Raw genomic sequence first — 20877 nt, 5'->3', positions numbered from 1 at the left:
ACTGACGAGGGTTTAAACCTGGGTCTCCGGCGTGGCACAGGACTGTTAGTCCGTTGAGCTAAAGCCTAGCTGTTCAAATCTTAGGCAAGGTTACTCATCGCGTGATAGTAATTCCGTGGAGTAGGTGTATGGATGCTAAGAAATAACATCTGGATCAAAGGCAATCAATTAACTTGCTGTCTAGTTGTATTAAGTTATTCAGTGCTTAGAAGAGAATAGAATATTAATGTGTGTGGGGAAAGTTAATCTTCCCTAGCCGACAGTAAAACAAATCATCCATCATTAAACAAAACCACAAATCTCTCATAGCTTAGTTTTAAGCACCGACTTAGAATCTGAGGCTCAAAACTAATTTCCATTTTTGTACTTACAGGAAATGCCCAAAAAACAACAGGGGCCGTCGACAAAAGCAAAACCTCGGACACTTCTCATCAGACACTAACTCCAGGATGGTATAGCTCGTGTTTTTTAAATCTTTTTTTCTTACAACGTGGAACATAATTTTTTTTTAATGTAAGATGTGTCATTTTATTATTTTATTCTTCCAAAAATATAGAAGAATGAGGATATTTATTTCAGGGACCTTTTCTGTTTCTCTGGTGGATATGTAGCGTATATTGCAACGCTATTTTTACATTTTCCAGCCACATACTGGTATGAGGAACCGTCGACCAAGCCGCTCGTCGCTTACCCTTATATCGGCATTTTTGTTTCGTTATTTTTTATTCCTGTTTGTTTACTTTTTGCTTTTTTTCGAAAATACGGTACCTTCGGCGAACTGGAAAATGAATCCCAAGGAAACATGTACAGCGTCTGCCTATATGGAATGTGCTACGTATCGGAAACAATTATTTCCAAGACTCTCTCTCTCTCTCTTTCTATCTCTTTTTACAAATGATGTGCAGCTGATCACCAAAATGAAGTTTTTATTTATTGGGTGAGGGGTCAGCCAGCAAGGTGGATAATATGTTTACACTTATTCTTTGATATGTAATTACAATTTTAAAGAATACACTGTGTTTAACTAGCTAATCATTTATTTTGTCATTTTATTCATGGTTACATTTTTTACGTTTACATTATTATTACGAGGATTCTTTTTCTAATTCTAGTTACTGTACTGTATATTGCATGACTTGTGAAACTGTGTTCTGTGATGTAGTTTTAACTTAAAGAAAAGATGACAAGTCTCTGAGCTCTCATCTCAGCAGCTCGACCAGTCCGATTATCCCAGCACATTTATGATAGGCCTCCATGTAAAATAGAATTCGGATGGTAGATTGATTGATTTGTCAGTGGAGGGGGAAAAAAAGGATTGTGCAATGTTTCAAATAAATCTCCTGTCAGTCTTCTCAAACCAGTCATACTGGGTTACATCAATGTATCTATGACTGGAGTTTGACTTCGATGGTGGAGACATGAACGTGGATTGTAATGCGTTGGGGCAGCATTTTGGGGGGGGGTCTTTTAACTGTCTTACAATCACATGATTGTAATGATAGAGCTGTTGACTTTGGGGGAGTCGTGGTATTTAATTGAATGATACAAAATGAAATACTACACATTGAGATACTGCTATCATCCCTTTATGATACTTACATGTAATTAAAAAACGTATTGGTTGCCGAAATGGATGTAATCAAGGGTTTTCTTTGAATGTGAGGATGTAATGTTGTTTCTCCACAAAACGTGACTTACATTTGCTCCTCAGCAAGACATTCCAAATACAGAGAAAATGTTGAATGGACGAATGATTAGGATGAAAAAGAACACTTGCGAGGTCCAAAGTGTAATGCTTAACCGGCAGTTTTAAGTAGATATGTTTTTCATCACTGGGGCCTTTATGTAAATGTCTTTAGTCTGCCTTCATCTGGTCGTAGGTCTTTGAGCGAGAGCGTTTCTACTTGTTCTTTACCATCTCAGCCGTGACTATAAATGTGACTAGAATGTGTTTGACATGTCGTTGAACTTCTGCATGTAGGACTTCATAGGCGATTTTTGTCCCCCAAAAAATAAAATGTAAATGTTTTTTAATGTATCATGTCATGGTTTGGAATGCATCATTTGGAATGAAATGTCCTGTTTTACTACACTGTCATCCCTCAACAGAGAGGGAAGGGTAAAAGTATGGCGTCAAATCAGCTTCTATTACATGCTGACCACTTCTTTTTGTGACGCTTGATGCGCTGCAAGTCCCGCCTTTCCCATCTCCTCATTGGTTTTTAGGAGAACATACCCACGTGGGGGATTGAAAAATTAACTGAGGTCCGTACTCCAGTACAGTTGGTGGTAATAATGCACCTTAAAGTTGGTTGCCAACCGCCATATAAAGTCCAAAGAAGCCTGAAGGAGGAGAGATTACTAAAAATTAACTCAACTTACCTTTTTATCTCTGGATTAGTAGAGGACCTTTTGCATTTCAGGTAAAATAACAACACAACGTTTATATCCCAGGACAAATTAGCTAGCAACAGCAAGCTAGCTAGCTAAATTTCCATAAATGTTTTACTTTTTGACCTGTCCCCAAATTAATATAGTTGGTTTAGAGTTTGTTTTGATATTTCAAACTGCGTGTCCTGATCACGTCTGGTGTGGGTGGACAAAATCAACATGCGCGTGAGGGCGGACGCATGCTCGCAAGCGGTCTGATCAGCAAGATGAAACATAATTGAGCAAGCAAACACTGAGTTAAGAGCACAGAGGATGTGTCCAGCGAGCAGAGGATGAGTGCCGCGAGTGCACAGGTCAGTCGAGAGAGCGGAGGATGTGTCCCGCGAGCACAGGCCAAACTTGAGAGCTTGCAAGTGTGACGCTGGGCGAGCAGAACATCATCGCTGCAGAGGCAGATGTGTGTCTAGAAACCTTAGATTAGTCACATTCACTGGAGTGATGGAAGAATTAACAAATGCTAGTCAACACCATCCCAGGAACCCTAGACCCACTCCAATTTCCAACTTAAAATCCTTGTAGCTCAAAGTTTGATGCAAGTGACCAATGCATGATTTACGCAAAAGTCCCAGTTATGTCTAGGTGTTTAACAGTGTGTGCGGGAACTAACCGAGTTGATGAGTGTGTGTGGGGACTGGACATGACAGAGTAGAGGGACAAGCTCAGACCAACAGTGTAGTCCATCCCTGCCTCAAAACACTGTTCTGGGGGGATGGAGTTAGGGAGGAAGGGAGAGAGAGATCACAAAACAAAACACTGCAATAAATAAGACACAAGAAAAGTGTGTGCAAACAAAGCACAGGCATGTAATACAGGGTGTAGACCAGTGGCGGTCAGTGATGTTTAAGATGAGGGAGGATTTTTTATTTTTTATTATAAGCATGGCCTTATTTCTATCACAGCATATTGGATGACTGTCATTCATATTCCATTCACCCAGCTCAATGTAACATCGATAGGTTAATTAAGGCTACTACATGATACAAACATTTTCCCTCTAACCAACATGAGGTTGCTACAACCTGACCTATGAATGAAAGTTTACAAAGTAGCATGAACATTTTGCTTGTTGTATAATGCCTTCTCACATCTACCCTTAGCTCCCTGCTCTCCTCCTCTCACCTTTTCCCTTCACTTGTGGACTTCAGCACAATACATCAGCTGTCTGTAACCAGGCGAAAAAACCTTTCCAAGTCAAACCTTCATATCATAACTGCTAACCGCTACACACAGCCTACATTGCTGTCACCATATTAGCTTAAGATGTTAGTAACTTCATAGTCAACATAGCTAATAGAACTAACACATAAGTAAACCAGCTTCACTACCACCGTAAAATCAGATTTTAAGAAGATAAATTGTAGAAATAGACAGGGTTTAGACATAATAATTATGACTTTGTGACTGTGTTAACTAGTGACGACCATATTCATTGACTCGAATTTTCACCTGTAATAAAATGATGGCTTGTGAGAGTAAGATTTTTTGGGGTGTGTGAGGAGAAATCTATGTGGAGATGTGGTGTATTTGTGAGAGCGCAGTAACTTCTGAGTCTTGACATGTAATATCTATAGCTATCTAGAGCATATTGGACTGTTAGCTGATCCACCGGCCAGTTTCCTTGGACCACTATACCCATTTTGCCAATTGGACTTGGACCCCTCTGCTACTTGGAGCCCTACTAATTCCACGACTGGTCTATCGACATCACCGCACGAGGAGGCAAAAACAGACTTTCCCCCATCGCGACGTCCCTCTAAGGCCCTTATGCTAGCTTGCTAGCCCCGGCCTGCTAACTGCTAGCTTGCTATCCCCGGCCTGCTAACTGTCTGAATCGCCGTGTCCCTAGCCAGCCCAACCACTCACTGGACCCATACAATCACTTGGCTACGCATGCCTCTCCCTAATATCAATATGCCTTGTCCATTACTGTCCTGGTTAGTGATTACTGTCTTATTTCACTGTAGAGCCTCTAGCCCTGCTCAATATGCCTTAACTAACCATGTTGTTCCACCTCCCACATATGCGATGACATCACCTGGTTTAAACGTCTCTAGAGACTATCTCTCTCATCATTACTCAATGCCTAGGTTTACCTCCAATGTACTCTCTTCCTACCATACCTTTGTCTGTACATTATGCCTTGAATCTATCGTGCCCAGAAACCTGCTCCTTTAACTCTCTGTTCCGAATGTGCTAGACGGCCAGTTCGAATAACCTTTAGCCGTACCCTTATCCTACTTCTCCTCTGTTGACCTCTGGTGATGTAGAGGTTAATCTGGGACCTGCAGTGCCTAGCTCCACTCCTACTCCTCAGGTGCTCTCATTTGTTGGCTTCTGTAACCGTAAAAGCCTTGGTTTCATGCATGTTAACATTATGGTGGTGAGGAAGGCACTTTTAAAGAATAACCAGGCATCTTCTACTGACGGGATGAGGTCAGTGTCATTCCAGGATACCCCGGCCAGGTCGATTAGAAAGGCTTGTTTGCTGAAGTGTTTTAGGGAGTGTTTGACAGTGATGAGGGTGTCACGCCCTGACCTTAGAGAGCCGTTTTATTTCTTTATTTGGTTAGGTCAGGGTGTGATGTGGGGTGGGCATTCTCTGTTTTGTTTTCTAGGTTTCTGTATTTCTATGTTTTGGCCGGGTGTGGTTCTCAATAAGGGACAGCTGTCTATCGTTGTCTCTGATTGAGAATCATACTTAGGCAGCCTTTTTTCCCCCATCTAATGTATGGGTAATTATTATTTTCCGTGTGTGTTTGTGGGCACCTCGGTTGTGTCACGTTCATTGCTGTTTACCTGTTTGTTTTTGTTAAGGTTTCACGCCTATTAAAAGTTGTTGAGTTTGAGGATAGCGAGCGTGACAGAGGGGTGGTCGTTTGACCGCAGACCCATTACGGATGCAGGCAATGAGGCAGTGATCGCTGAGATCTTGGTTGAAAACAGAAGACGTGTATTTGGAGGGCGAGTTAGTTAGGATGATATCTATGAGGGTGCCCTTTGAAGAGGGAGATGACCGCGGCAGCTTTCCAATCCATGGGAATCTCAGACGATACGAAAGAGAGGTTGAACAGGCTAGTAATAGGGGTTGCAATAATTTTAGCAGATCATTTTAGAAAGACAGGGTCCAGATTGTCTAGCCCGGCTGATTTGGAGGGGTCCATATTTTGCAGCTCTTTCAGAACATCAGCTATCTGGATTTGGGTGAAGGAGAAGTGGGGTAGGTTTGAGCGAGTTGATGTGGGGAGCGCAGGGCTGTTGACCGGGGTAGGGGTAGCCAGGTGGAAAGCATGGCCAGCCGTAGAAAAAGCTTGTTGAAATTCTTCATTATTGGTATTTATTGGTAGTGGCAGTGTTCCCTAGCCTCAGAGCAGTGGGCAGCTGGGAGGAGGCGCTCTTATTCTCCATGGACTTTACAGTGTCCCAGAATCTTTTTGAGTTTGCACTACAGGATGCACATTTTTGTTTGAAAAAGCTAGCCTAAGCTTTCCTAACTGCCTGTGTATATTTGTTCCTAACTTCCCTGAAAAGTTGCATATCACGGGGGCTATTCGATGCTAATGCAGAACGCCATAGGATGTTTTTGTGTTGGTCAAGGGCAGACAGGTTTTTTTTTAATGGAGCATGCTCGTCAACCGATCGCTGCCTGCACCTGCCCGCCCGTCCAACATCACTACTCTGGACGGTTCTGACTTAGAATATGTGGACAACTACAAATACCTAGGTGTCTGGTTAGACTGTAAACTCTCCTTCCAAACTCACATTAAACATCTCCAATCCAAAATGAATCTAGAATCGGCTTCCTATTTCTCAACAAAGCATACTTCACTCATGCTGCCAAACATACTCTCGTAAAACTGACCATCTTACCGATCCTCGACTTCGGCAATGTCATTTACAAAATAGCCTCCAACACTCTACTCAACAAATTGGATGCAGTCTATCACAGTGCCATCCATTTTGCCACCAAAGCCCCATATACTACCCACCACTGCGACCTGTATGCTCTCGTTGGCTGGCCCTCACTTCATACTTGTCGCCAAACCCACTGGCTCCAGGTCATCTACAAGTCTCTGCTAGGTAAAGCCCCGCCTTATCTCAGCTCACTGGTCACCATAGCAACACCCACCCGTAACACGTGCTCTTCCTTTGGCTGCCTCTTCTTCCAGTTCTCTGCTGCCAATGACTGGAACGAACTGCAAATATCTCTGAAGCTGGAGACTCTTACCTCCCTCACTAGCTTTAAGCACCAGCTGTCAGAGCAGCTCACAGATCACTGCACCTGTACATAGCTCATCTGTAAATAGCGAATCCAATCTACCTCATCCCCATACTGTATTTATTTATTTATCTTGCTCCTTTGCACCCCAGTATCTCAACTTGCTCATTCATCTTCTGCACATCCTACCATTCCAGTGTTTAATTGCTATATTGTAATTAATTTGCCACCATAGCCTATGTATTGCCTTACCTCTCTTATCCTACCTCATTTGCACATGCTGTATATATATTTTTCTACTGTATTATTGATTGTATGTTTGTTTATTCCATGTGTAACTCTGTGTTGTTGTATGTGTCTATCTGCTTTGCTTTATCTTGGCCAGGTCGCAGTTGCAAATGAGAACTTGTTCTCAACTAGCCTACCTGGTTAAATAAAGGTGAAATAAAATGTAAAAAAAATAAGTATCTCTGCAAAACAAAACAAAATTCTCTGCTCTCAAATTAATATTTTGCATGCGACAATGATGTTCTGTTTTCTCAAAGTCACACTTGCAACTCAGTTTTAATTTGCACCCCCACCTCCCACGCTGCCTGGGCACTCGTGAGACCCATCCTATGCGTTGTTGTCTCAGTGCTTGCTTTCTCAAGGATCTTGCTCGACAGTGCCATCTTCGGGCGCAGTGGACTTCAGAGGCTGATTTGATGCCATATAAAAGGGGCCATGATGCATTTAGGTTTTTTACTATGTCACTGGGGTTAATGGGGTACTGGGGTATCTGTGTATGCAAGTGAGCATATGAGTGAGACTGAGCGCAAATGTGTTTAATGTGTTAAGCCAATGTGCTGTGCAATTGGTGTGAATGCATGCATTTGGAGTTGGTGCATGGGTTTGTTTGTGTATGCGTGTTTGTTTGCGTGTGTTTGTGCATGTGTATGGTAGAATGGTAGCAGTGACAGAGATGAATGAGATGACCTTCTCTCTGCCCATGTGACTGCTCACCAGAGACTCTTCTTCCCTGTTTGCACATACACACACACACAATAGACTAAGGTTGATCTCCTGTTGTTCTGGTCAATACAGATACAGGCTACAAATCAGTGTGCCACCCCCAGAGAGACACAAAAGAACTCCGTGTGTCACCTTTTAGTTTTGCAAAGGAAAATAAAAGTTCAGATAGTACATCCCAGTTTCTCTCCGTTTGGGACAGTTTTCTTCCATTCCGTGCGTATTTGAACATGACCTGGGTGCCGAACACAACCCGGAGGTGATGTTTAGTGTACAAGGACGAACATGGCCTCCAGCGATGTCATCAGAAACCCCCTCGCCATTCATTTGTAGTTCCGACCACAGTGGGAGGGGGATTGGATTATTAATTGGCACTCGAATCTAATTAAAAACTGCTCGTCTGCAGAAGCCCAGAATGGGAGCAGAGGTCAGAGCCTCTCCTCGTGAAAATAAACCAATGCGTGGGCATACATTTCGGAAGGGTGGTGGTGGAGGGGTACTCTAATATGGAAGGGGAGATTGAGGGGGTGGTAGGCTCACTGGCTCAACCACTATGCTGCTGTGTAATTATAGACAGTGGAGAAGCTGTGGTGGGGGTGGGGGTTTTCGAGAGCAGAAGCAGCTGCTGGCATCAGTTGAGGCGATTCAGCAGCGCCCCCGGGCACACTCCCCGAGGGATGAGAGTAAATGGGACCAGACCCTGATTGGGAAAGGGAGGTTGGTCCTCAAGGCAGTCTCAGCCCACTGGTTTTCGGGAGGCAGCAAGGCCGTGACTATCGGACCTCTTAATATTCTGAGAAGAAATCAATGGAAGCTGGACCTCCATGGAAATGGGGACTACATATAATGAAGCGTAGGACGAGTTGGGATAGTAAGGAGATCAGGTGGTGCAGAGGCAGGACAAAAGTGCTACTGTTTATTATTGTCAGGGCTTTGCTGCCACAGGAATTTAGATGAAATGATAGAACAATGCATCAGAGAGTAGAGGAAACGTTGTCATATACAGAAACGCTCGTTTGGTGGTATTGTATGCTTAAAAGATTCCCCATTCACCAAGATTTCCCATTTGCCAAGTATGGGATAAGGTTGTTCATTGTGATTTGTGTTCATTGTTGTATTGAAAACAAATAATATAGAATAAATAAGGGATTTGCAGGAAAACACAATATGGATTACAGCGACATTAACAAATCAATAGGAGAACAGTAAGTAACACACAAGCACTTCACTTCAACAGCTGCTCAATGCTCTTAATTCCGATATGGCGCCACTGACACTCACTGCAATACAATGTTGCTGGTAGACAATATAAATGGCTCCTGATCTCACTGCCACTCAATGTGTGGACTTTGCTGCACCGGGGGGACTCAAAAAGGGCAGCTCCGACTATGTTTACTCCTCTCAACATTCCTAGGATGGGTACTCAAGGCAGATGACCAAAGCGTTGTCTTTCCATCTGTCACTACAAATGAGTCAGAATTTGACATACAGCTGCATCGTCGAGCCATGCCTAGATAGATCCATTCAACCACTTGTTGAATGGAAAATTATAAATTAATCGGGGTGTAACAGAGTGGGCTAGAGGGGGATTTCCATCCATCCCCCTGCTTTGCATCTTCCCAAAATGTCAGTGTCAGCTTACCAAAATAGTATTTATATCTATGTGGTGCGAGCTGGCTACGCCACACCCCTTTCAGTCTATCTCCTGCCCTCCGAGCGCTTGTTTTGCAGGTCCCCTCTTGATCGTGCAGCCTATTCTAAAAGGGCAGGAGAAGTCTGCTTCCTCTTTTGCACCAGACCTGAGTTGGGTCACTGTGGTAGGGAGTCGCGTCTCTGGTCTCTTAGTCGGTGGTACCTCAATGGTCTTGGAGCTATCCCAATAAACCCAAGTCTAACCAGATATCCTCAAGATCTCTGCACTCGCATCAAAGTTCCAGCACTTCAGCGCTGTTCACTCGGCTTCTTCCCCCAACATCCAAGTTTCCCTTTCGCCTTTCGAGGAGCGCTTCCATGGATCAGCCAAAGTACCGCATGGCGGGCGTACAGAACAAGCTGGAGGTGCTGGGGGTGGAGGACGATGCGGGCAATCCCATCAGCGCCCTGACCATCCTGTCGCTGCTGGAGCGTGTGGCAGGCATCATCGACAACGTCCAGGCTGGCCAGCAGCGCATGGAGGAGCAGCAGCTGGACCTGGAGACCAACATCAAGACCATCCAGGGTGACGTCCTGAAGCTAGCCAAAGACCACACCACCACCAGTGGCACCGTGGAGAAGCTGCTCCAGAAGACGCGCAAGGTCAGCTCCAATGTCAAGGAGGTGCGCGCGCGCGTGGAGAAGCAGAACGTGCGCGTCAAGAAGGTGGAGACCACACAGGAGGAGCTGCTGACCCGAAACAAGTTCCGTGTCATCATTTATCAGGTAACTGTGTTCACCATTGGGTTGCACTTGGTAGTGAACTGGGTAGTCAAAAATAAGACCTTGCGTGTCCGCGGTTACAATAAAAGAATAAACATTGTACACATTCTCTATACAGATACCAATTACAGGGCATAAGGCTTCAATGAGTAATAGAAAATAATTTAACTCTGTGTGCTAAAATAGCAAACAAGATGACACAATATGCAATTAAGAAAATATGATAAGGTGCTTACTGTTGTATGAATGCACACATGTACAAACTTAGGTTTAGTAATTAAACAACAGGCACAGGTGCGCCAGGGGGGAGATATGCTAATGCCTACAACAAGTTTGGACAGGTTCTGACCGGAGAATATGCAAATGCACTTATGCAGAGCAGGTGAGTATTGTACACAATGGGTGCACCAGAAGTTACACTATGCTCAGTGGTCTAATATACCCCCATGATGCTCTATAAACAATTGATACTATGTGTGTATAAAGTATTAATGATACATCAGCGAACTATCGCCTGAGCAAGTCCATTTATTGGCCAGTGGTGCAAGTCAGTGAAGATATACTGTACTAGGTCAGTTTTAAGTCGCTGGATATTACAGTTAAAGTGAATTAGAGAGGTTTCACATCTTCTTTGGTTGCTATTAGAGCAATTTCAAGACAGTAACAAATTCAAGCGCTGACTCTGTTAAGTACGAGCTAGATGCATTGAGAAATGGGTACCATTTAAGGGCCTTCAAGTACTACTGCCAGGTAGCCTAGCAGTTAAGAGCATAGGGACAGTCAGGAAAAAAACATGCCCCACTCTAAGACATTGGCATGAGTGAAGTTATAGTATGTCTTTGATGAAAATAGATACTAGGTACCCTAAAAGAGACTTCAAGCCTTCTGTATTAATAGGACATATAGCTCCTGTTAAAGGGACTTCCGGGGGCAATGAAAGCTCTGTGTGCTTTCCACTGAAAGAAGCAGCTGCTGTGTGGCCGTGAGTCCTATTCTAGGAGCATGGTATGCTCCCCGCTGCCAATGGGGACACGATAAACTGCCTTCTTATGTGGCAGCGGACTGTTAGGGCCAATCTGAAGAATGAGGGTCTGCCAATCACGTGGCCCTGCTTTTGGGGCAACCTCTTACTAGGCTAACGAGAAAGCGATATCAGCAGTCAATGGGTGTCACATGTATTTATTGTAAAAGACTGAAGACGGTAGTGATTTCCTCGGTAGCGATCAATGTTGGAAAGCCAACATTTTTTATGGGGCCTTTAGCTCTCAGATAAGTCATGGCATTTGAAACACCATTGCTTTAAATCCCCCTGAAGTTGATGTCCGCACCCCCGCGAAAATATAATTAGCATAATAAAAAAATCTCCCCCAAAATCTGTCAGTTTAAGCATTGGATGCATCTCAATCCGCTGCATCAATTGATGTCGCACTTCCACATCTGCGGTGAAAGGTGACAGAGCTAGAGCTGTGTTTGTCAGACCAAGAAACATCTCGCAAAACACCAGTCTCAACGTCAACAGTGAAGAGGCGACTCCGGGATGCTGGCCTTCTAGGCAGAGTTGCAAAGACTGGCCAATAAAAAGAAAAGATTAAGATGAGCAAAAGAACACAGACACTGGACAGAGGAACTCTGCCTAGAAGGCCAGCATCCCGGAGTCGCCACTTCACTGCTGACAATGAGACTGGTGTTTTGCGGGTACTATTTAAAGAAGCTGCCAGTTGAGGACTTGTGAGGCGTCTGTTTCTCAAACTAGACACTAATGTACTTGTCCTCTTGCTCAGTTGTGCACCGGGGCCTCCCACTCCTATTTCTATTCTGGTTAGAGCCCGTTTGCTCTGTTCTGTGAAGGGAGTAGTACACCGCGTTGTACGAGATCTTCAGTTTCTTGGCAATTTCTCGCATGGAATAGCCTTCATTTCTCAGAACAAGAATAGACTGATGAGTTTCAGAAGAAAGTTCTTTATTTCTGGCCATTTTGAGCCTGTAATCGAACCCACAAATGCTGAACCTCCAGATAATCAACTAGTCTAAAGGCCAGTTTTATTGCTTCTTAAAATCAGCACAACAGTTGTCAGCTGTGCTAACATAATTGCAAAAGGGTTTTCTAATGATCAATTAGCCTTTTAAAATGATAAACTTGGATTAGCTAACACAACGCGCCGTTGGAACACAGGAGTGATGGTTGCTGATAATCTGCCTCTGTAGACGTTCCATAAAAAATCATCAGTTTCCAGCTACAATAGTAATTTACAACATTAACAATGTCTACACTGTATTTCTGATCAAGTTGATGTTATTTTAATGGACAATTTTAAAAATGTTCTTTCAAAAACAAGAACATTTCTAAGTGACCCCAAACTTATGAACGGTAGTGTACATGTCGGTTGTTTTGCTCTAGGATGCCCACAGGCCTCACAAGACTCATTTTGAGGGTCCCCCGTACCAGTTGAACCAATGAATGGAAGTATACAGTACCAGTCAAAACACACCTACTTATTCAAGAGTTTTTTTTGTTTTTTTTTTACTATTTTCTACATTGTAGAATAATAGTGAAGACATCAAAACGATGAAATAACACATATGGAATCATGTAGCAACCAAAAAAGTGTTAAACAAATCCAAATATATTTTATTTTTGAGATTCTTCAAAGTAGCCACCCTTTGCCTTGATGACAGCTTTGCACACTCATAATTCCACATGTGTTATTTCACATTTTTTACGTCTTCACTATTATTACACAATGTAGAAAATAGTAAAAAAAAAATAATAATAAGTGGTTAAATACAAGTTTTAAAAAATCTTTCTTATGTCTCAGATATAGGACAGACACTTTTTGAGGGGGACTATGTGTAGTTCCATCTAGTGAATCTGTTATGCAATGCGTTTGTATAGGCTAATATCAGTAAGGCCAAATAAACATTTTCATCAAACAGTGCTTAATCTCTTATGGGTAATGGCAAATCATTATATATGACTGAACTTTAAAGGCCTAGGGGCTAGCTTTTCAGGGAAATATTTGAGGGTAATTGTGAATGGCCATTAGCACAAATGCCTGTCAGTCTCTGTAGTCGACATTGAAACGTGGCTTCTGAAGATGATAGTTATACTACACTTTACAATAAGTGTTTAGTGAATCTCATCTTTCCTCTATGATGATCCCTGGGAGGGGCTTCATTTCCCTCTTGCCTGAATAGGACAGTCTGAGTGTAGGATTTCCAGATGACTGATTTGCTGTCGGTTATTCTGAGGGCCTGGCTAGCAGGGCAGAGATCTCCTAATATAGTGATTTTGCCTCTGACGCAGCAATGGCTGCAATGGCCATTTAACTTTAGTTAGGAAGCAAGCACTGTTTGTTATAGAGACAGTCATTGCCAGTGGCAAAGCATGGCAAGACTGAAAAATGTGACACAACAGCTCACTATGGGCCAGTATTAGGACACAGATAAATGGCCGTAGATTTTGTGGGGGTGGCATTGTTTTAAGGATAGATATTGGGCATGTACAGCCAAACTTTCCTTCCAAGCTAGAATTAACAAACACAAGGTAACAACATATTTGTCGAAATAATGCATTTTCTGTATAGCGGCAAGGTCTTTGTTGTAGCAGTCAAGCTGTCGTTATCCCTTGTTTTGGAGTTATACATTATAGGACTTTCTAAAGCGTGACTGGCTGATAAGCCAATCACATGGACATCATCAATCTTATACAGGCACTAAATGACCAGCTACTGCTGCTGGGTTGACAGAGAGAATTTAGAACATGTTGTGCAGTCTCCTACTCTGTACCACGAGCCCGATCCGTCCATGTACTGTTATGTAACCATGACAACAGAGGCACCAATAAGGTCAGATTTCAACATGAATAAAGTAGCATCGAACGCACACCATCCCGTTGACGGAAGCACGAGCCCAACCTGGTTGTGACCCAATGACTGTCATCTTCTGGGTGGTTGCCATGTCGGTCGGCCAATAATCTATTATTATTGCCGGGCAACATCACGTATGAAAATGAAAAAAATCTGCTGGCCCACATTCCCTGGTGGTGTAATTGTTGGGTCCTTCACAGAGTCTGGGCATGTTCAGACGACTCCCCCTCTTGATTAATGAGAGTGATTGTTGGAGGTGGCTGAGTCTTTATGAGAATTAATTGGGTCTCAGATTCAAAGTCACCTGCAGAACCCAGCAGGTTGCCCAGTCATCAGAAGGGGGGGGTCACTACCACTTTTTAGGAATGCATAATAGAGAGGGAGATTCAGCAATTAGGCCTTGTATCACATAGTGCTAGTAATGTACGTTTTAACACTAAAAGGGTTTGGTGGAAGTACTCGTTAATGGCACATCTTTCGATGCTATTCTTGGGTTTATAATGTGTCATGTTTCTCATACGTTTTTCATGTTGTGGGCTAAGTTGCCTGAGTTATTTGCTGAGAACACCCACTCATAGATGTCCATATCTTGCGGATTACAATGATACAGTGTGGTTTAGGCAACCGTTGAGAAACTGATCTTTCCACCAAGCTCTGTGATCCCTGTAGAAAAATTGCCCACGGAATTGAGTGGTTACTGGCATGTAATATATAGCCCGACGGGACATATACTGTTGCAACCTCAAAGGGCAAACTCAAAGACGTAGCAGCCGTTACAAAACCAAATGTCTGATAGGGAGAGAAGAGAACGCTTGTAGAATTTCTCCATAATTGCCCAAAAAGTGAAAAGTCAAGCAGACCTGGTTTCAAAATGTATGTTTTTCCTTTCAAAGACTTTGAGCATTTGATTGAGAGTTTCTGCAGGCCACATGGTTGGCATTTTTGGGACTATTCCATTGCACCAGAAAAGCGTAATCAAGTTTTTTTTTTAAAGAAATACTTATACTATTTGAACCCTAGTCTGCACTCAACCATTGGCTATATAACTTAAGAAGCCAACCCATATTATTGTACTTTAAAAGAGTTAATTTGCCTTTCTTTAGGGGGAACATGAGATCCCTTCGGTGGCCGTGACAAAGACCCCAAAAGGAGCTGTTGGTATGGAGGGGTTGGTGATCGAGCCAGACACCTACGATGTCCCCGAGGACATCTCCTCAGACGAGGAATACATGACAGTGGACGAGACTGAAGGAGGCTCCAGAACCGCCCGCTTGAAGGCGTCAGGCATGAAGGGCATTGAAAGCATCAAGCAGGCCTTCTCCAAGGAGACCATGACCAAGACCAAGGACAACTTGGGCACCAAGTTCCACAACATGGGCGAGAAAATGGTGCCCCCAGAAAGACGGGAGAAGATGCACCAGGCCAGCGAGCGCATCAAGCACTCTGGCGAGAGGCTGAAGGAGAACATCGCCAAGAAGGCCCCTACCAAGGAGTCCTTCCGCATCAAGCTGAAGAAGGAGAGGACCGTGGCCGAGGGCCAGGAGGGAGCTGAGGCTGATGGGGAGGTCGATGAGGCGGTGACCCCAGTCAAGGGAAGAAAAAGCCCGGAAGTCAGTAAAACCCCGGTAGTAACCTACACGGAGGTTGTAACGGAAAGGGAAACCAAGAGGGAGGGTCCCGTGGAGGAGCCGGCCGCCATCCGGATAGGGGAGGTAGGGAAATTCACTGTGGAGGCAGTGGAAGAGGGCAAGGAGGACGAATACGACAGGAAGTAGATCTCCAGCATGTTGCCGCAACACAACGAGAAGTCACCAAAATAGGAAGTGAAGCCGGGTAGGAAGAGAGCTTGCGATGTCTTGCAAGAGAGATGGTCTGTGACGAATCAACATCGACGACAGACAATTTACATTATCAATCCGTTTAAAAATCAAAGAGATACTTCTGTTGGATATACAGTTCCAGCCAAAGGTTTGGACACACCTATTCATTCAAGGGTTTTTCTTTATTTTGACAATTTTCTACATTGTAGAATAATAGTGAAGACATCAAAACGATGAAATAACACATATGAATCATGTGAAAGTGGTTGATAGAATGCCCGGAGTGTGCAAAGCTGTCATCAAGGAAAAGGGTGGCTACTTTGAAGAATCTCAAATATAAAATATATTTTGATTTGTTTAACACTTTTTTGGTTACTACATGATTCCATATGTGTTATTCCATAGTTTTGATGTCTTCACTATTATTCTACAATGTAGAAAATAGTAAAGATAAAGATAAACCCTTGAATGAGTAGGTGTGTCCACACTTTTGACTGGTACTGTGTATACTGACCAGTCTACAGAGGAGTGGAAAGAGTTCTGTGACTGACCTGATAATCTACAAAGATTGTGTTTCTGGGGTGTCAGATGTTGGTAGGTTAGTGACCCACTGTCACGTGTCATTGAAATTGGCTGTTATTATTTTCAACTTTGGAATGATTTTTAACGATATGGGTTGTAATGTACGTGGACACATTCACACACGAACACAGAGAAATGTGTAAAATGTAACATTTTCATGGAAAGATATATTGTGATGAATTCAGGTCAGGGTTGTTTGTGGGGCATCAGTACATAAATATTGGGCACATTGGTAACTAATGTACATGAACTGCTATGTTGAGTTTGCAGTTGGTTAAGGCGTAAAAGTTAAGTACACACAAACACAAATTGTTCCCAGATGTTTGGTTGCTAATCGATTTCTTCGACTAGTCAAGAAAAGACGCTCGCAAGTTAGAAAGGAATTTCCACAAAGTGTTTGGAAGGGAAAAAGAGTTGAACTGAAAGGAGGAAAGAGAGATTGCAAAGTACCTTTGAGATGATTCTGAATGTTGAGGAAGTTTGTGTATGATATTGATCTTAAATCGGAATGTAAAATGTTGTACATATCATAACCAAAATCATGATATTGGTCAACACAGATCTCAGCTGGTCTCTGAAGGGTTTGAAGAAGTAAAGCTATACAGATATAAAACTGAATGTCAGACTGGGTTCTGTGTGTTTCAAAATCCAACAAGGATTGACCATTTGGTTGCAATGGGTTCTATGGCAAGGTCACAGACAAGATACAGTAGGTTACTTTTCTTTTTTTTTCCGTTAACAAGCAGACGCATCGTAATAACAGTTGAAGATTGTGTTGAATCAAAATGTATCCATATGGTGAAAAGCAGACTAACTATTTAGCCGAGAATAAAATGCTTTTTTATTACAAGAGGTTATGAAAAGCTTGAGAGTTAAATGTCATTTTTCAAATGAACTATGTGCTGTGAATTTCATTTCAGTGGTCTGAAGATAACGAGATCGTAGTGTGTATGATTGTGTAGTGTACTAGTGTTAAGAAAAGAAAAAATATATATATGAGGAAAACATTAGGCCATGTCAACGGCTTTAGGCGTACCTGTAACGTTTATGGCACTAGAAGGTTTTGAGCACTGATGTAATTCTGTGCAATAATATGAGAATTTCGACAGAAAATGTAACACGTGTAGAAAGATTACAAAGCAACCTAATATTTCAAAGTCTTTTTCAAAGTCATTTCTTTCTGAATACGGTTTACAGCATGTTTATGCCCTTCTTTTGATAACCTAGAGATGCATTGCTTTCATTTGTTATGTTAATAATGGCATCAACTATCCAAAGGGCAATGTACATTCTGCTGTGCTCACATATCTGTGGGCTGAGTCTAACTTGTAGACCTACAGTAATTCATGTTCAACCGCAAAGAAACGTGTATGTTAATATACTACTGCATGAGGCCTAAGTAATGTGGATTCGACTGATTTGAGCCCAAAGTATTGATGTCAATGAGTAATGAGAAGTACAATAGGTAGTGGTGGGTAGTTGAATTATTTCTTACTAGTTCACAGGAAATGAAGTATGTGTGCCACATAATTGACAAAAATGTGTAGTCACTTTTTTATTATCTTTTGACAAACCCCCTGCCAAATTTTTCCTAAAAGTGCCAATGTTTTCTTGAGATCACCATCCAGGCATTGTCGCTGTTCTTAGTAAATTACCAGCTACATTGATTCTGGGATTGTAGCCTGCAATAAGGCACATCCTTTTATTCGTTGGCACTATAATTTGATTTATTTGTTTGTTTTCTGTGTAGTGATACATATACTTTAGATAAAAGGACATTAGCCTATTTTGTATTGAAATTCTCATTAATATGTGTAACTATGCAAATGAAGAACCAGAAGTAAGTTTGTGTTCTAAATCAACCTCTTATTTAAATAATGTAGCCCATTGCTAGACCGATTGAATCAAAACTGGCAACTGGATCTCCAAAAACCTCTCCTGCGTGGCCTGCTATTGTTAGATAAAAATAGGGTTGATGAAAGTCGAATGGGTTTGCTACATTGGTGGAAAACAATAATTGTCATTGATATGCATTGTGGTATGTGACACGTGCAAGCAGCATCACATATATTCATGATTGCTTTCTTTTTGTATTAATAAAGGCCTAATGCCACCTGTATTAATCAAAACAATATCCCTTCACTGTCTTCGTGACAGGACAGTAGGCTGTTGTCCATAATGTTCAATCTTTACAAACGTCTAGACAGAGTGAACTTCAGTACCTCCGTGACTTTGGCCCTTGCTAGAACATACTAGAACCCATAACAGCATGCCGATCTCATCTACAGTTCAAATGAAATCCCTAACTTGATGTAGACTCGCAGCAAAGTTCAATCAGTCAAGTCAGTCAGCAATGTCCTGAAGATTCACGTCTGCCCTTTGCATTGAGCTATAAATGAAATACCACTCAAACCAGGCAAGTCCTCTGTGTGGTGAGAGGTCAAAGTTGCAGTTTGTCAATGTAAATATATTGCCCTAAACAAAAGCTCCTGGCTACCGTGTGCATGTGGTACAGGAATGGCACAGTACTCAATGCAATCCTTGCTGATCCTACCTAGATGGACAGCCTATATCCTGGGGAAACTCTTGAGTGAATGTGGATTAATGATCCATGACTATCGACAATACAACTAAAATCTGCATTATCCAATATATACTGTCACCAAAGGTATCTTATACAGACTGCGCAGGCTTCCCGTTATTGTTCGCGCAATGCTTTCAAACCGTTCGAAGAGTGTTCCTTACACATATGACCCGTGGTGGGCTATATCTTCCCTCCGTGTCTGCTTTGCTGAGGTTACACACAGTAAAGAGGGTTGAGAGATTTGAATTCATCACCAGTGTGCTGCGCTCTCAGTCAGCTGCTCGGTCTTATTTCAGTCAGCTCTTTTTATAGCTCCTGCAAACTCTGAAAGGTGACACCGCTGGCACTTTCATGACTGATTACAGAAGCCTTTGCTCACCTGTGCTGCACAGCTCCACGGTTGTCAAAGCAACTGAGAACATCAGCTTGATGATAAAGGTCAGAGCTGTGAAATGAAGCGGTGTCAATTTGAATTTATTGAAGCACGTGTTGTTTTGAGTCGGTCCTAATCCGGTGGCCTGCCAGACAGATATTGTTCTATTTCGGTAAGGCACTGTGAAAAAGCTACCATTTGATTCACGAGAGAGAGGAGAGAGCGTTGACTCTTAGAGTGATCGCAGTCAGTTCCAATTGTTTATCATGCATTAACCTACCGCATTTAGAGTCCTCAAACAATCTGCAGAAAATAAATGCTCTTGGATGATTCAAGTATTGAGAAGGAAAAACAATCTCTAGCGATGTGGCATTTATGCTTAAATTAGGTCTTTCCAATTGCGAAAAAAAGATTGCAGTAATTTTGTAGTGTAACTGCAGTTATTCTGTCCAAAGTACCACAATAGACTGCAGTTGCAACACAGCATGCATTTTACTTTTGTGTGCCAAATAATACAATAAATTGCTGATGAAGGATACCCTGTTTCTGTTCTTCACTCAAATGGGAAAGTATATATGTATATACACTACCAGTCAACAGTTTGGACATCGCTACTCATTTAAGGGTTTTTCTTTATTTGTACTATTTTCTACATTGTAGAATAATAGTAAAGACATCAAAACTATGAAATAACACATATGGAATCATGTGGTAACCAAAAAAGTGTTAAACAAATCCAAATATGTTTAATATTTATTAAACATTTATAATATCGATATTTTGATTTTGTTTAATATTTTGGGGGTTATTACATGATTCTATATGTGTTACATATTTTTTTTTATGTTATTTTTAAGTACTACACTTTGAAATGCAAGTCTTTACTGGTGTCAGAAGTGGGATTTTGACTTCTGTATAAGGGTCTTGACTAGCCGGTGACATAACACTTACTAACCTATTGCAATGCCATCATCACTGGTGCCAGAATTGGGATCTGGGACAACATGTAACATTGGTGTCAGAAGTGGGATCTGGGGCAATATGTAACATTTGTGTCAGAAGTGGGATCTTAACTGGAATATTGTGGTGTCAGCTGTGGGATAAGAGAAGTGTAACACTGGCATTGGGGTATTTGAGGCTGTAAGTAACCCTAGTGTCAGATGCAGTTTTCATGTGTAGGTTTTTATACCCTCGTGATAGAGTTTCTAATAGCAGCACTATGAAGATTATGTTTTGCCAGTAAAAAGGTTGTTTATGCCTACAGACAATGAGTGAACAATCCACTGAGGGCATATACAGGATCACTGTCAAGCTTTCAATCAGGCATGTGTGTCACGCCCTGGCCTTAGTATTCTTTGTTTTCTTTATTATTTTAGTTAGGTCAGGGTGTGACATGGGGAATGTTTGTGTTTTGTTGGTTTTGGGTGTTTTTATGGTAAAGGGGTTGTTGGGTATAGGATATGGGTTTGTGTGGAGTACATGTGTCTAGTGTTGTCTATGTATGTTTAGTTGTCTAGGAGAGTCTATGGTTACCTGAATGAGTTCCCAATTAGAGACAGCTG

General features: G+C 42.2%; 2 protein-coding genes across 4 annotated transcripts in view; both read left to right on the top strand.

The window, feature by feature from the left end:
• The window catches only part of tmeff1a (transmembrane protein with EGF-like and two follistatin-like domains 1a), a 70537-nt gene extending 68499 nt beyond the window's left edge, over positions 1-2038 (top strand). For all 3 annotated transcript variants that reach the window (XM_055867608.1, XM_055867607.1, XM_055867606.1), the window contains one exon: positions 374-2038. In XM_055867608.1, coding sequence (XP_055723583.1) covers positions 374-458 — 85 coding nt within the window. In that variant the 3' untranslated portion in view covers positions 459-2038. The remainder of the gene's footprint in view (positions 1-373) is intronic.
• A 7341-nt stretch (positions 2039-9379) lies between these two features.
• Positions 9380-19853, top strand: cavin4a (caveolae associated protein 4a). Its single transcript, XM_055867605.1, has 2 exons — positions 9380-10093; positions 15060-19853. Exons 1-2 carry the CDS (start codon positions 9686-9688, stop codon positions 15729-15731), a joined length of 1080 nt encoding a protein of 359 aa, XP_055723580.1. The 5' UTR covers positions 9380-9685; the 3' UTR covers positions 15732-19853.
• The last annotated feature ends 1024 nt before the right edge of the window (positions 19854-20877 follow it).

This window comes from Salvelinus fontinalis, chromosome 17 (assembly GCF_029448725.1).
Source record: "Salvelinus fontinalis isolate EN_2023a chromosome 17, ASM2944872v1, whole genome shotgun sequence".
NCBI classification, from domain to species: Eukaryota; Metazoa; Chordata; class Actinopteri; order Salmoniformes; family Salmonidae; genus Salvelinus; species Salvelinus fontinalis.
This window is presented reverse-complemented; position numbering and strand designations above follow the sequence as displayed.